This window comes from Cyprinodon variegatus, unplaced genomic scaffold, assembly GCF_000732505.1.
Source record: "Cyprinodon variegatus isolate N-32 unplaced genomic scaffold, C_variegatus-1.0 Scaffold363, whole genome shotgun sequence".
Classification (NCBI taxonomy): Eukaryota; Metazoa; Chordata; class Actinopteri; order Cyprinodontiformes; family Cyprinodontidae; genus Cyprinodon; species Cyprinodon variegatus.
In genome coordinates, this window is record NW_015150816.1 from 114,244 (window position 1) to 126,706 (window position 12,463).

The 12,463-nt window shown below is 38.9% G+C and overlaps 1 protein-coding gene across 1 annotated transcript in view; it reads right to left on the reverse strand.

Annotated features, from left to right (window-relative positions):
• The window catches only part of LOC107092032 (T-lymphoma invasion and metastasis-inducing protein 2-like), a 79,443-nt gene that overhangs the window by 9,432 nt on the left and 57,548 nt on the right, over positions 1–12,463 (reverse strand). The window contains exons 8-14 of the mRNA XM_015386306.1: positions 11,731–11,868; positions 9,614–9,676; positions 7,244–7,309; positions 6,467–6,545; positions 6,146–6,235; positions 4,717–4,944; positions 3,817–3,872 (exon numbers count right to left, since the gene is read on the reverse strand). Coding sequence (XP_015241792.1) covers positions 3,817–3,872; positions 4,717–4,944; positions 6,146–6,235; positions 6,467–6,545; positions 7,244–7,309; positions 9,614–9,676; positions 11,731–11,868 — 720 coding nt within the window. The remainder of the gene's footprint in view (positions 1–3,816; positions 3,873–4,716; positions 4,945–6,145; positions 6,236–6,466; positions 6,546–7,243; positions 7,310–9,613; positions 9,677–11,730; positions 11,869–12,463) is intronic.

A 12,463-nucleotide genomic window follows, 5' to 3' on the forward strand; every position in this document is an offset into this window, starting at 1 on the left:
AAATTTTTGAAATTACATGCATTTACCCTTAATTTGAGTAGGTAAGAGAGGTAGTTTGCCAATTGAATGAATGCTTTTACTCTTAAAATAAGATTTTTAGATAAAATGCACTTGAAATAAGACAATGCGATTATGTTTTCTTATTTTAAATGTAATTTGTCTTGTTCCATTGGCAAAGTGGATCTTCTACCTCCTCAATCCAAGAAAAATTGCACTTATTTTAAGAAATAATGACTTATCTAGATTTAGATTTTTTTCAGTGTAGCTGGTCTGTGAGCAGCTAACTGCAGAAACAATCTAGAAATAGGTTAAGTTAAATTATGTGTATTAACCTTTAATAAGAGTAGGTAATTGAGATAGTTTGCCAATGGAATGAGTATTTCTATTCTTCAAAAAGGTTAATTAGATAATATGCACTTGAAATAAGACCATGCAACTATTTTTTCTTATTTTAAATATATATTATCTTGTTCCATTGGTAGAGTTTCCACTTACCTCCTCAATTAAAGAAAATGCACCTATTTAAAAAAAAAATTACTTGCAGTGCATACACTGCAAAAAAATGAAATCTAAGTAAGTTTATTTTTCCTTAAAAAAGAGCATTTCTTTCTTGAATTAAGCAGTTAAGTGATACACTTTGCCAATGGAATAAGGAAATTTACATCTAAAAGAAGAAAAAACAATTGCGTTGTCTTATTCCAAGTGGATATTATCTAATTATCTCATTTTAAGAGTAAAAATACTCATTCCATTGGCAAATCTTATTATTTACTTGCTTGAATTATGCTAAATACACAAATTCTAAGACATTTTTACTCGTTTCTGGATCGTTTTTGCAATGTAACGGACTGTCAGTCGACCCCCCACACTGGAAAAATGATCTAGAAATAAGTAAAAATTTCTTAAATTCAGTGTATTTACCCTTAATTTGAGTAGGTAAATGAGTTTGGCAATAGAATGAGTATTTTCACTCTTAACATAAGATAATTAGATAATATGCTCTTAAAATAAGACAATGTAATTGGTTTTTCTTATTTTAGATGTAAATTGCCTTTTTCCTTTGGCAAAATGTATGTTTTACTTCCTCAATCCAAGAGCAAATGCAATTATTTTGAGAAAAAATAACTTATCTATTTCATTTTTTTTTGAGTGCATTCACCCTGCAGCCAGAGATTTATTTTAATAACCAAGGACAGACTAACTTCCAGGAAAGGAGCCTTCCTCAGATCACCCGTGACTTTTGGAGAAATTATGATTCTGGGTTTTAACTAAGAAATATTCCTTAATCTGGTGTCTAAGACCCGCAGCTCAGACAGGAAAAGTCAGAGGAAGGTCTCCGTCACACAGAAACAAAATCAAACTAAACTTTAAACATAAACGATCATTAAAGGCTGAAGGAAAATCTCCTGAACAAACAACACAGATGCTCAGAACAATGTAGATCTGTCTGGAACAAAAACAGGAGGTCGCTCATCTCACGCTGTCAGGGAAGCCAAATGTGCTCAGAGAGTTTGATTTTACCCACAGATGATTTACAGTAAATAAAGAAAAGACATTAAATCAAATAATAAAGTTCTTTATGACTGGATTTCTGCACTGAACAAATCCTAATTGCCCTGTTTTGGTATCATCTGGGCAGAGAATTTTCTCCCACAGTTTTGCTGCAGCTTTTTTCTCTCCTTTCTTTCATCAAGGCTAGATGCATGAAGTTACACTGCAAAAATGATCTAAAAATAAGTAAAAATGTCTTAAATTAAGTGTATTTACCCTTGATTTGAATAGGTAACTTTGATAATTTGCCAATGGAATGAATATTTCTACCCTTAAAATAAGATAATTAGATAATATGCACTTGAAATAAGACAACGCAATTGTGTTTTCTTATTTTTAAATCTAAATTGTCTTGTTCCATTGGCAAAATGTCTCTCTAATCTCCTCAATTTAAGAACAAATGCACTTATTTTAAGAAAAACTGACTTTTTTCCAGTGTAGGACTATCAGCAGGTTGTATACTGAAGGTAAACTGTGTCAGTGGACTTCATTTAAGACCATATTGTAAAGAGGAAACTGGACTTTGTTTCTGAGTTAGAAGATGTTTCCCATCTGAGAAGGATTTTCACTTCAAATATCACAAATAACGTTGAGTTCGAGGTTTTATACAGTAGCCAAACAAAGCCTTGTTTTTATTTAGAAAACATGCAAATTGAAACGGATGAACGGGTCCACCCCCTTTGGAATGGGGGTGGTTTAAAGCTTCTTTTGTTAGCCTGCAATGCCTCGTACCTTTCTATTTTAAAGGTGACATATCCGTCTCCTTGTTCTGAACCAAATGATATCAGATATTAACAAAATTGCCAGAGAATGTTTACTTTTCCCACCTAACTAGGAGTTAATGTTGATGGAAGGTCACCAGTTAGATCTGCTAGAGGATCAACAGCAGAAACCCTTTGACACAAAGGGGGGCGGCGTCTCTCCCCGCTTTAAGGGGGCAATCAGTCCGATCTAAAGAGATCAACCAATCAAAGAGGATCCATCATGTTTTACCAGCAGAGCGAAGCCGTCTGCAGGTCGTTGGCAGCCCAGACAGCAGGCTACCTCTTCCAGCAGCTCCACCAGTCTGCCTCCTTCGCCCTCCTCCAGGATGTCTGCGTCCTCCTCCAGCGGCAGCACCCAGCACAGGGCGCCCATGGTGAGGGTCAGGGGTCGCCTCCGGGGTCTGTTACTGCTGCTGGTAGCTGAGGAAGAGGAGGAGCTGCTCCATACATCCACCGCCTTCTAAAGGGGGATTAGTCTGCTCCAACTCCACAAACACTCCTGATGGCGTAAACCCAGATTACCAGGCTGGCCGCTGGTCATGTGACACATACTGGTGTGTGTTGGAGTGGGGGGGGATGAATCAGGTAAGTTTAAAGAGCAAGAGAGGAAGGAGGCGGTTTATTCTCAGAGATCTGCTTCATTTTAGACTAGATGCTTTGAATATTTTGATGTCTGTGAGACGTTAACACTCTGAATGACCAACCGGTTATTTTTACCTGTAATCTATTAGCGTCTTGATTTTAACTATGGGAATTAATAGGATTTATTTAGGCTGCCTTCTATCAGCCGTCCTGTTCAGGATTCCTGGTTCTGGTTTGGAGACCAGAGGATTTCATCCCTGCTTTCTGCAAATGAGATGGTTCTGCTGGTCTGAGGACATGGTTCTGGTTCTGGACCAGGAAATAGGTGTTTTTACCCCTTAAGCCTCAAAGGCAGGAGTTCAAGTATCCAGAATGGAGCGGGAGACTGACGGATGGATCAGAAAAAAGTTTTTTTTTTGGAAACTTTTTTGAAGAAACAAAGTACTGAAAAATGAACACAGTCACATTCTAGTTCTGCTAATGAAACACAGGAAAGTTTTCCTTCTGATTCTGATGGAGGCAAACCTGTGTTTTCTCTTTCTTTTCACGATCTAGAAAAAGTAAAAAGTTCTTCAATCAAGTGTATTTACCCTTAATTTGAGTAGTTAAATAAGTTGATTGACAAATCAAATTAGTATTTTACTCTTAAAATAAGATACTTAGATGCGCTTGCAATAAGACAATGCTATCCTTTTTCTTATTTCAAATGTAAATTGTTTTGTTCCTTATTTTAAGAAAAGATGATTTATCTAGATTTTAATTCTTTGCAGTGCAGAGGTCTAATAAAACTCATGTATCAAATACAATACGCTTGGCTTTAAAAGGTTAAAACATTAAAACCACGTCCAACTGTCCTGTTAGAGTCGTCTGCAGCCCAGGAGCTAAACTGTTCATGTCTCAGAGTCAAACTGAAGCTCACCTGCTCAGGTGATTCCTGCGTCTGCGAAGTTTCAGCACCAGCAGGGGGCGGGGCATCTGTGACACAATTAGGAGGATTACGGATACGATTTTTTAAAATTAAATCTCAATGATTGTGAAAGAAAAAAAAAAGGTTCTGCATTTTGTTATTCTAAAAAATAAAATAAAAAAAAGAAATCAAAAGAGCTCTAAATGATGACATCACACAGGTAACAAAAACGATTACATTTTATCCATAAATTCATGCAAATAAAATGAGCATTCATGCTTGAAATGACACTTTCTCGCAAATATGAGCAGCTAAGAAAGATTAAACATCATCAGCATTTAGGTTATTTGATTTATTTCTGATTTCTCCTGTTTGACTTTACTGCTGATTCTTCATTTGCACTGCAAACCTCTAGAAATAGGTAAAACATTTCTTAAATTAATTGTATTTAGCCTTAATTTTAGCAGGTAAATAAGAGGATTTGCAAATGGAATGAGTATTTTTACAACTAAAATAAAAATAATTACATAATATGAACATGAAATAAGACAAAGCAATTTTTTCTTTCTTATTTTAAATGTAAATTGTCTTGTTCCATTGGCAAAGTGTCTCACTAACCTCATTTCAAGAAAAAAATGCACTTATTTTAAGAAAAAAATATATATTTATTTAAAGTTCCATTTTTGCAGTGTGGTTCTGAGGTCGGGTTATCTAAATAAAAGTTTATTTTGAAGTTTTAATCTCTAATGTGGCTCATCTAACAGATTTTAACCTCACTGTAATAATAATCTTATTAGTAGCTCTTGGATTGAAGGGTTTCTGTTCTGTTTAAGCGTATTCTCTCTGCGTCCTCTAGGTGCCAGTATGAGACTCTGCCTTGAATTCAAGGTTCTGATCCAGCTGCTGTGGTACCTGCGGTCCAGTTGTGCGGTTCGGTGGGAACCGACTGTTTGACCCAGAGGTCTGTGGGGTCATTGGGGTCAGGCCAAACGACGGTGGGCTCCTCGAGGTCTGGTGGCTCGTCTCTGCTCAGCACCAGCTGGAGGTTCTGGTGTTTGAAGAGGGTTTGGAGGAGGTCCAGGTCCAGTCCAGAGACCACCGACCCGTTCACTGCCAGGACCTCGTCTCCGGCCTGGAGGCCTAATGGGACGTAGGAACAGACTTTTCTCATTTTCAAATAAAGAAAAAATATTAAAATGACCTGGAAAAACTTTTTTTAATTAAAAAATTTTATGATTTTATTTATATTATTGGACGCAGCTCTTTTTTTGAATATTTCAATGACTTACAGGGTTCAGAATTAAGAGCCCTTTGTTGGTTTAAGCTAATTTATAAATCATAAATAAAGAACAACAAAAGAAATCAGTTGAAAACAATTAATTGTAGTTTGGCTTTGAATAAAGGAGCTCCTAAAAAGTAGATGAATGGATGGATGCTGGGATGGATGGTTAAATAAATGATAAACTGATGGAATGTTTAAACAAATAAAGTCTGAAAAAAATCACTTATTTTTCTATTGTATCCTTTTTAAGCTATGATTAGAAAAAAAAACTTGAATTGAAATTCCAATATTCCATTAATAATTGGCTTTTTTTCTTTCTTTTCTTTTTTTTAACAGTAAAAGCTTCAGTTTTTCACTTTTAACATTAATAGGAAAGCTTAAAAAAATAAAGTCGTGCAAGTTAAACGCTAAAAACCCAATAAATGGCGCCCTCTGCTGGGGAAACTCCAAACCACAAACAACCAGAAAACCTAAACTGATGGAATGTTTAAACAAATAAAGTCTGAAAAAATAATTTATTTTTCTATTTTCTCCCTTTTAAGCTATGACCTAAAAAAAACACTTGAATTCAAATTCCAATCATTTCCAAAACTGTATAAAAACTTTAAAATTGGCTCTGTTTTTGTTTTTTAGTGTTTTTAATTAGTAAAAGCTTCAGTTTTTCACTTTTAAGATGAATAACAAAGCTGAAATAAAACAAAGTCGTGCAGGTTAAACGCTGAAAACCCGAGCAAAGGGCGCCCTCTGCTGGAGAAACCCTGCACCACTAACCACCACAAAACCTAAACTGATGGAATGTTTAAACTAATAAATTCTGAAAATAATCATTTATTTTTCTATTTTCTCCATTTTAAGCTATGACGCCCAAAAAAAATACTTTAATTCAAATTCCAAAAATTTCCAAAAAGAACAGTAAGCTTAATTTTTTTCACTTCTAACATGAAAAAGAAAATCCGAGCAACGGGCGCCCTCTGCTGGAGAAACTCCACACCATAAAACTTTTTCTTCTGTGAAACCAGAAGCTGAGACTCTGCTGGAATGTTGTTGCAGATGTTCTACCTTCTCTGGCTGATAATCCCAGCGGGTCGACCTCACTGACGAACACGTGGCTTTTTCCCGCTCCGTCTACGTGCCCCGTCACTGCAAAACCTGCAGGAGGAGAAACCAAATGATTTATTTCAATGTTTTAATTAGAACATCTGGATTAAAAGCTTTCAGCCTACAACTGAAGCCTCTCCAGCTGTGGTGGGGAGGGTTCAGAAACTTTCAAAGAGTCAAAACAAACAGGAAACAATGTTTTCAATGTTAGGCGTTAGGGTTAGGGTTAGGTGTAGGGTTAGGGTTAGGCGTTAGGGTTAGGGTTAGGCAGTGTTTTCTCACCAAAGTCCTGGTCTGTGTTGGACCGGCAGACGTTCAGGGTGAAGATCCCAACGGTAGAAGGATGTGTCTCCTCACTCAGCTGAAGTTCAGATCAGTCGACAGTTAATGATCTCAGCAGGTTTTAGATCAGAGTCAAACAAAGTCTTTAAAGGCGTATGCCACACATTATCAATAATAATGCTTTATATTATGGTAAATAAAGATCCCTTTATGGTTAAAATAGTCTTTGTTTGTGCATTAGAGTGTAAACTATGTAAAAGTTGTGTAGTTTCCTGTCATGAATCCCAAACCCTGGAGGATAAATTCCTAAAAAAAAAAAGTTATTCCACACAGAAAAATGTTTGATTTTTTGAAAATAATCTTAATAATGATTTATAATAATTGGACTTTAATGACCTCATATTGGAGAAATTTACCTCTGCATATAACAAATCCCTTGGGGAGCAGTGGGCTGCCATTGTGCGGCATCCTGGGAGAAGTATGAGGTTAAGGGTCTTGCTCAGGGACCCAGAGTGGCAGCATGTGGGAGTGGGTTTTGAACTCACGACCTCAGGATTCAAAGCTTTATGCCCTAACCGCTAGGCCGCCACACCCCCATAATTTTAACTGTATTATAAAAAAAATATTTCAACTCAAACAGTTGTTTATATTAAAATAAAATATTAATTAAATTGTGTTAATATTAAAACTGATTTATTTCTTTATTTTAAATTCTTTATACGTATTTAAAGTAAATAAACAAAAATGTCAATTTTTAAAACCAGACTAGAGACTCACCTGCGGTTCTGCCACATGTCCTGCAGGGGGCATCACACCTCTTTGTTTGGACACACAAGTCACAGTCTGCAAGAGGAAAGCAGCTAAAATGTGACATCACTGCTAAACCAGCCTGATTGTTATCTGCTTGCTGAAATTAAAAGAAAATAATTTGGCAGATAATATTAATAAATAACAAGGAATAGACGGTTAAAGCGATAAAATGAGTGAAAGAAATGAGGAAGGAAGGAAACAAAGCAGCAGCAGGATGTGGAGGAGACTCTATGGGGGGGGTACAGAGAGAAAGGTGGAGGTCATGTGGAGTGACAGGAGGAGGCGGTGGAGTCATCCTGCCTTTGAGGAGCAACAAACACTAAGAGACAAAGGAATTCTGGGAAAATAAAAGGCCAGGCAAGCTTTTAATCCTCAAACATCTCCTCTGTGTCCACAGACCAGCATGCTGCTCTCAAACAGCTGCCCAGCTCCGCAAACATCAGCTCTCCACGCTAACCCTCATCTCCATCCTCCCTTTGTTCATCTTTATTTACCAAACCCGCATCAACCACGAAGAAATTCTACACGGCTGGACTGGTTTTCCTCAGAAACCTTCAGCAGAAGCAGAAGGAAGAGTTTTCCCAAATGCTACAGTCAGTGATATGTTACTGAAAACCTCCAGGCCACCATAACTTCATGACATTTTAGTGGTGACATATTAATCCCACCCTTAAACAGAGACTAGTGCATCCTAAGGACAAACCCCAAGACTGAATATGAGCGGAGTGTCTGCAGTTCAGTGCAGGAATGATCTTTATATTGGAGAAACCGAACCACCTCTCCACAGACGCATGGCCCACCACAGAAGAGTAACCAGACTAAGCCCTACATCTACACCTTATGGACAAAGGAGATTCTTTGGAGGACAGAATGTTCACATTTTGGACAAAGAAGACAGGCGGTTTGAGAGGGGCGTGAAGGAATCCATCTTGGTCAAGAAAGAAAAAGCCCATATTCTTATCTTCAGGTAACACAGATTAAATAATACTACTTCAGCGATAGTATCTAGGTGTTACTTTATTGTATGTCTTGCACCATGTCTGTTGGTTGTGCTGTTCTTTTTACATCTCTTTGACTGAAAAAGTTTTATCATGATCTCTCTTTTATCTCCTCTTTCTTTCATCTTTTCACCTACATTGCAGTGTCCATATATCTGTAAAACTCCCTGCATAATTATAATAAAGCAATTTATGTGCATGAAACAAGTGGAGCAATATGGCGATAGCCGTACTGCTCCACTTGTGAAAGTAAAATCTGTTGGTCTGTTTTTGGCATCAAGACAATTATTCTTATTGCCACCTTGCCAGACAGACAAAAAAAGAAAAAACAACCTTAAACAGAGGAGGTGGACTCAGATTTCAGCTTTTAAAAACCTACAATGCAGCAATTGATGACCTCGCCTGTTCAGCCAGGCTAACTATTCCCTTTAAAGACCCCCCTTTCAGAGACATAGACAGGTATGGGGCATTGCAGGCTAACAAAGAAACCAAATGACCCCATTCCAAAGAGGTGGACCTGTTCGTCCGTTTCAATTTGAAGTAAAAACAAGGCTTTGTTGGGCTGCTGTATAAAACCTGGAACTCAACGCTATTTCAGACATTTTGAATTGAAAAAGCTTCCTGGATGGAAGAGAAACGTCTTCAAACTCGGAAACAAAGTCCAGTGGATTGTTTTTTTAAACGTTTTTGAATAACTATGACCTGGATTACTGAGAATCTTTACCAGCATATCTTTTCAAAGAATTCAAACATTTTTCTTCTTCATAATGCTAATGTTAGGCTGTTTTGTCTATTCCAGATTAAGATTATCATCTTGTAACACCCAATAATGTCAAAGATCAACCAATCTGACTGAAACTCTATAAGGTACAAAGGAAGTTGGTCCTTAGAACAACCGATGGCTTAAACATGCCAGAAACTATATAAACACCCGTGACACTGGCAGATTGAGCACATTACATCACCTCTAACTGAGCCGGTACCAACCAAAAAACCAGAACCAGGATCAGTACCTTCCAACTGGACTCAAACAAGGAGCTGTCCAAACAGAAAAACCCAATGCCTTCTGGAAAACACCAGGATTTTAAGACAACATGAAGCTATATGGACACAAAGACAAGAGGCAAGTCTGGCTTATAGCGCTAACATCCCTTTATCAAGCACGGTGGTGGCAGCATCATGTCAAAGACTATTTTGATTCATACTAAATGGCTAAAAGCTTTGACACAATCAAGGTTTTCAAAAACAAAACAAAAACAAAACAAGCTGTGATGGTTTAGTTCCAGCTCGTCGTTTTCAGGAAGTGATCTTTGGTTTCATGGTTCAGTAGGAAGTTTACCTCTGACCAGCAGACAGCAGGAAGCATCTGAACGGACGGAGCAGAGACTTGATGATGGAGAATCTAGAACACAAACACACAGAGAAAAAAACTACCTCATCACAAACTCAACGCAAAACTTTAGTCTTTAATTAATTTGGATTTAAAGTGATTAAAGGCAGAATGATGAATGAGACGAGAGGAAACGGAGAAGAACAGGACGGAGAAATTACAGGTTTAAAGAGCGAGAGCCGTAATCAGGCTGAGAATTGAAGAACACCATCATCATCGTTACCATCATCATCACCAGATTGTGTTTAGATTCCTGGACTCTGACTGGTTTCCAGTTTATGTGTGAGGATGGCATTAAAACTGGACACAAACTAAACCTGAGTTACACAATCATCCATTCAACGTTCGTTAAGAAGGGAAACCAAAACGACTCTTTAACCATGTCTACTTTTAAGGCAAGGCTTAAAACTTTCCTTTTGGATGAAGCTTATAGTTAAAAGCAGAGTGATGTTTGGTTAGACGCTGGGTGAGTAAGAGGTGGTGGGGGAGAATTTTAGTCCAGACAGACGTTTCTCCTTCGCCCTATTGTGGCTCTACCTTTCTTATACCTCATTCAAAATAGTTAGGGTATCAAGAGCTATCTCTACAGTTATGCTGCTATAGGTTTAGACTGCTGGAGGACATAGGGACCCCTTTTCCTCATTCTGCTCCATTCTATCTCTATTCTTCCATTCTGCAGTATACGTTAGTTCAATCTATAATCTTATGCTCTCTCTGCTTTTTCTCATCATAGTAGCTTCATCTGGTCCTGGAGAGAAATATCAGCTGTGCTGCTGCCATCAACACCTTTGTTCATAGATGTTCGAGATCGGTCTATTTTCCAGTGTAGTCCTGTTTCTCTCACTGTAACTAACTGGATGTGTGTTTCCTGGACGGGGCCGCCTATGGAGCTGGTTGACAGTTGCTTTTTGTATCTATGCTTCTTTTTCTATCTCTGCTTCTGTCTCCTTGAACCCCAGTCGGCCTCAGCAGATGGCCGCTCACACTGAGCCTGGTTCTGCTGGAGGTTTCTCCCTGTAAAAATGAGTTTTTCCTCTCCACTGTCACTACAAGCATGCTTAGTGTGAGGGATTGCTGAAGAACAACAAAATACAAGCAAAGGAGAAGATTGTCAATGACTGGTTTACCCAACCAGTCTGTCTGTATTGTGTCTGCATGTGAATTAGGGCTATATAAATAAACTGAATTAAATTGATAATTGAATTCATTGGAGTTGAAAACCTCCTGCCCTGCTGCGGCCTGATGGGGGCGCTGTGAACAAGGACCAAGGATGATGAGAGCAGCTGTAGAGTCGGCAGAGATCAGGAAGCATCAGCCACTTAGCCTGATCGGAGAACAGACCAAAGGAACCCAGAAGCCCGGCTGCAGGTTCCATCGGTTGCTGCAGAACAGCAAACAGGGTTCCTACACCTTCTTTAGCTTTTTAAATTGATCAGGATATCATAACTGTTTCTGTTCCAAACTCATATTTTTCTCAAAAACAGACAAACTGATGAACAGATGGGCAGGAAAAAAAAAACTATGGAAAAAGAAGGATTTTCCAGTTTCCTCACTTTCAGCTCTGATTGGTCCATTTCCTGTCAGACGATCTAAACATGGAGCCTTAATTCCCATCAGGAATGCCGGATCCCTGCCAGGCTATGAGAAAAGTTTTCCCAACAAGCGAACGAACCAAACCAGAACCTGTTAGTAGAAGCTCTGTGAACGCTGCAGAAGCAGCTGCTCTTCAAACACGTCAGTATGAAGTGAGTAAACATGGAGCATGTGCTGCAGAGCTGGAAACTCAGCCAAAATAAACCCTGAGCTGAAAAACGCAAGAAGATTTATTCTCTGGAATCTCAATCCCAGACTCCCCGTCCTAAAAATAACCAAGTGTTTATGAGGAGGGGGCCAAGACGAGCCGGGATGATGGGAGCTTTAGCCGACGATGGGGGGGGTGGACTCAAAGACATGGATCTCCACATGAGAGATGTCCTTCAGAGATGTTTTGACCTTTTTAGGAAAACGGAGCAACATTCTGCAGCAGTTTAGCTGAATCTGCAGCGGTTCGTGGATCTGTTTATTACCTGGTGGTCTGAGTGTTTCCCATCATGGCTGGGTCTGGATAGAGCCCTGAGGGACGACGGTAAGCCTCTCCTCCACCCTGATTCACCTGAAACCGACCTGCAGCGCCGCAGCAGCGTCCCTTCTTCACGACTGCACACCTGCAGGAACCAAAGAGAAGATTCGCTATAAAACATGAATGTATTGGCTTTCCTGAGAGGAGATAAGGAAGGAAGGAAGGAAGGAAGGAACCAAGGAACCTAGGAAGGAAGGAAGGAACAAAGGAAAGAATGAAGGATAGAAGGAACAAAGGTTAGAACAAAGGAAGGAAAGAACGAAGGAAGGAAGGAAGGAAGGAAGGAAGGAAGGAAGGAAGGAAGGAAGGAAGGAAGGAACCTAGGAAGGAATGAAGGAGGGAAAGAACGAACGAACGAAGGAAGGAACCAAGGAAGGAAAGAAGGAACAAAGGAAATAAAGAAGGAGAAAAGGAACAAAGGAAAGAATGAAGGATAAAGAAGGAAGGAAAGAACGAAGGAAGGAAAGAACGAAGGAAGATACAAAGGGAAGGAAGGAAGGAAGCAACCGCAGAACCAAGGAAGGAATGAAGCAGGTAAGGAACGAACGAATGAAGGAAGGAACCAAGGAAGGAAAGAAGAAACAAAGGGAAGAACGAAGGGTAGAAGGAACAAAGGAAAGAACAAAGGAAAGAACGAAGGAAGATACAAAGGGAAGGAAGGAAGGAAGGAAGGAAGGAAG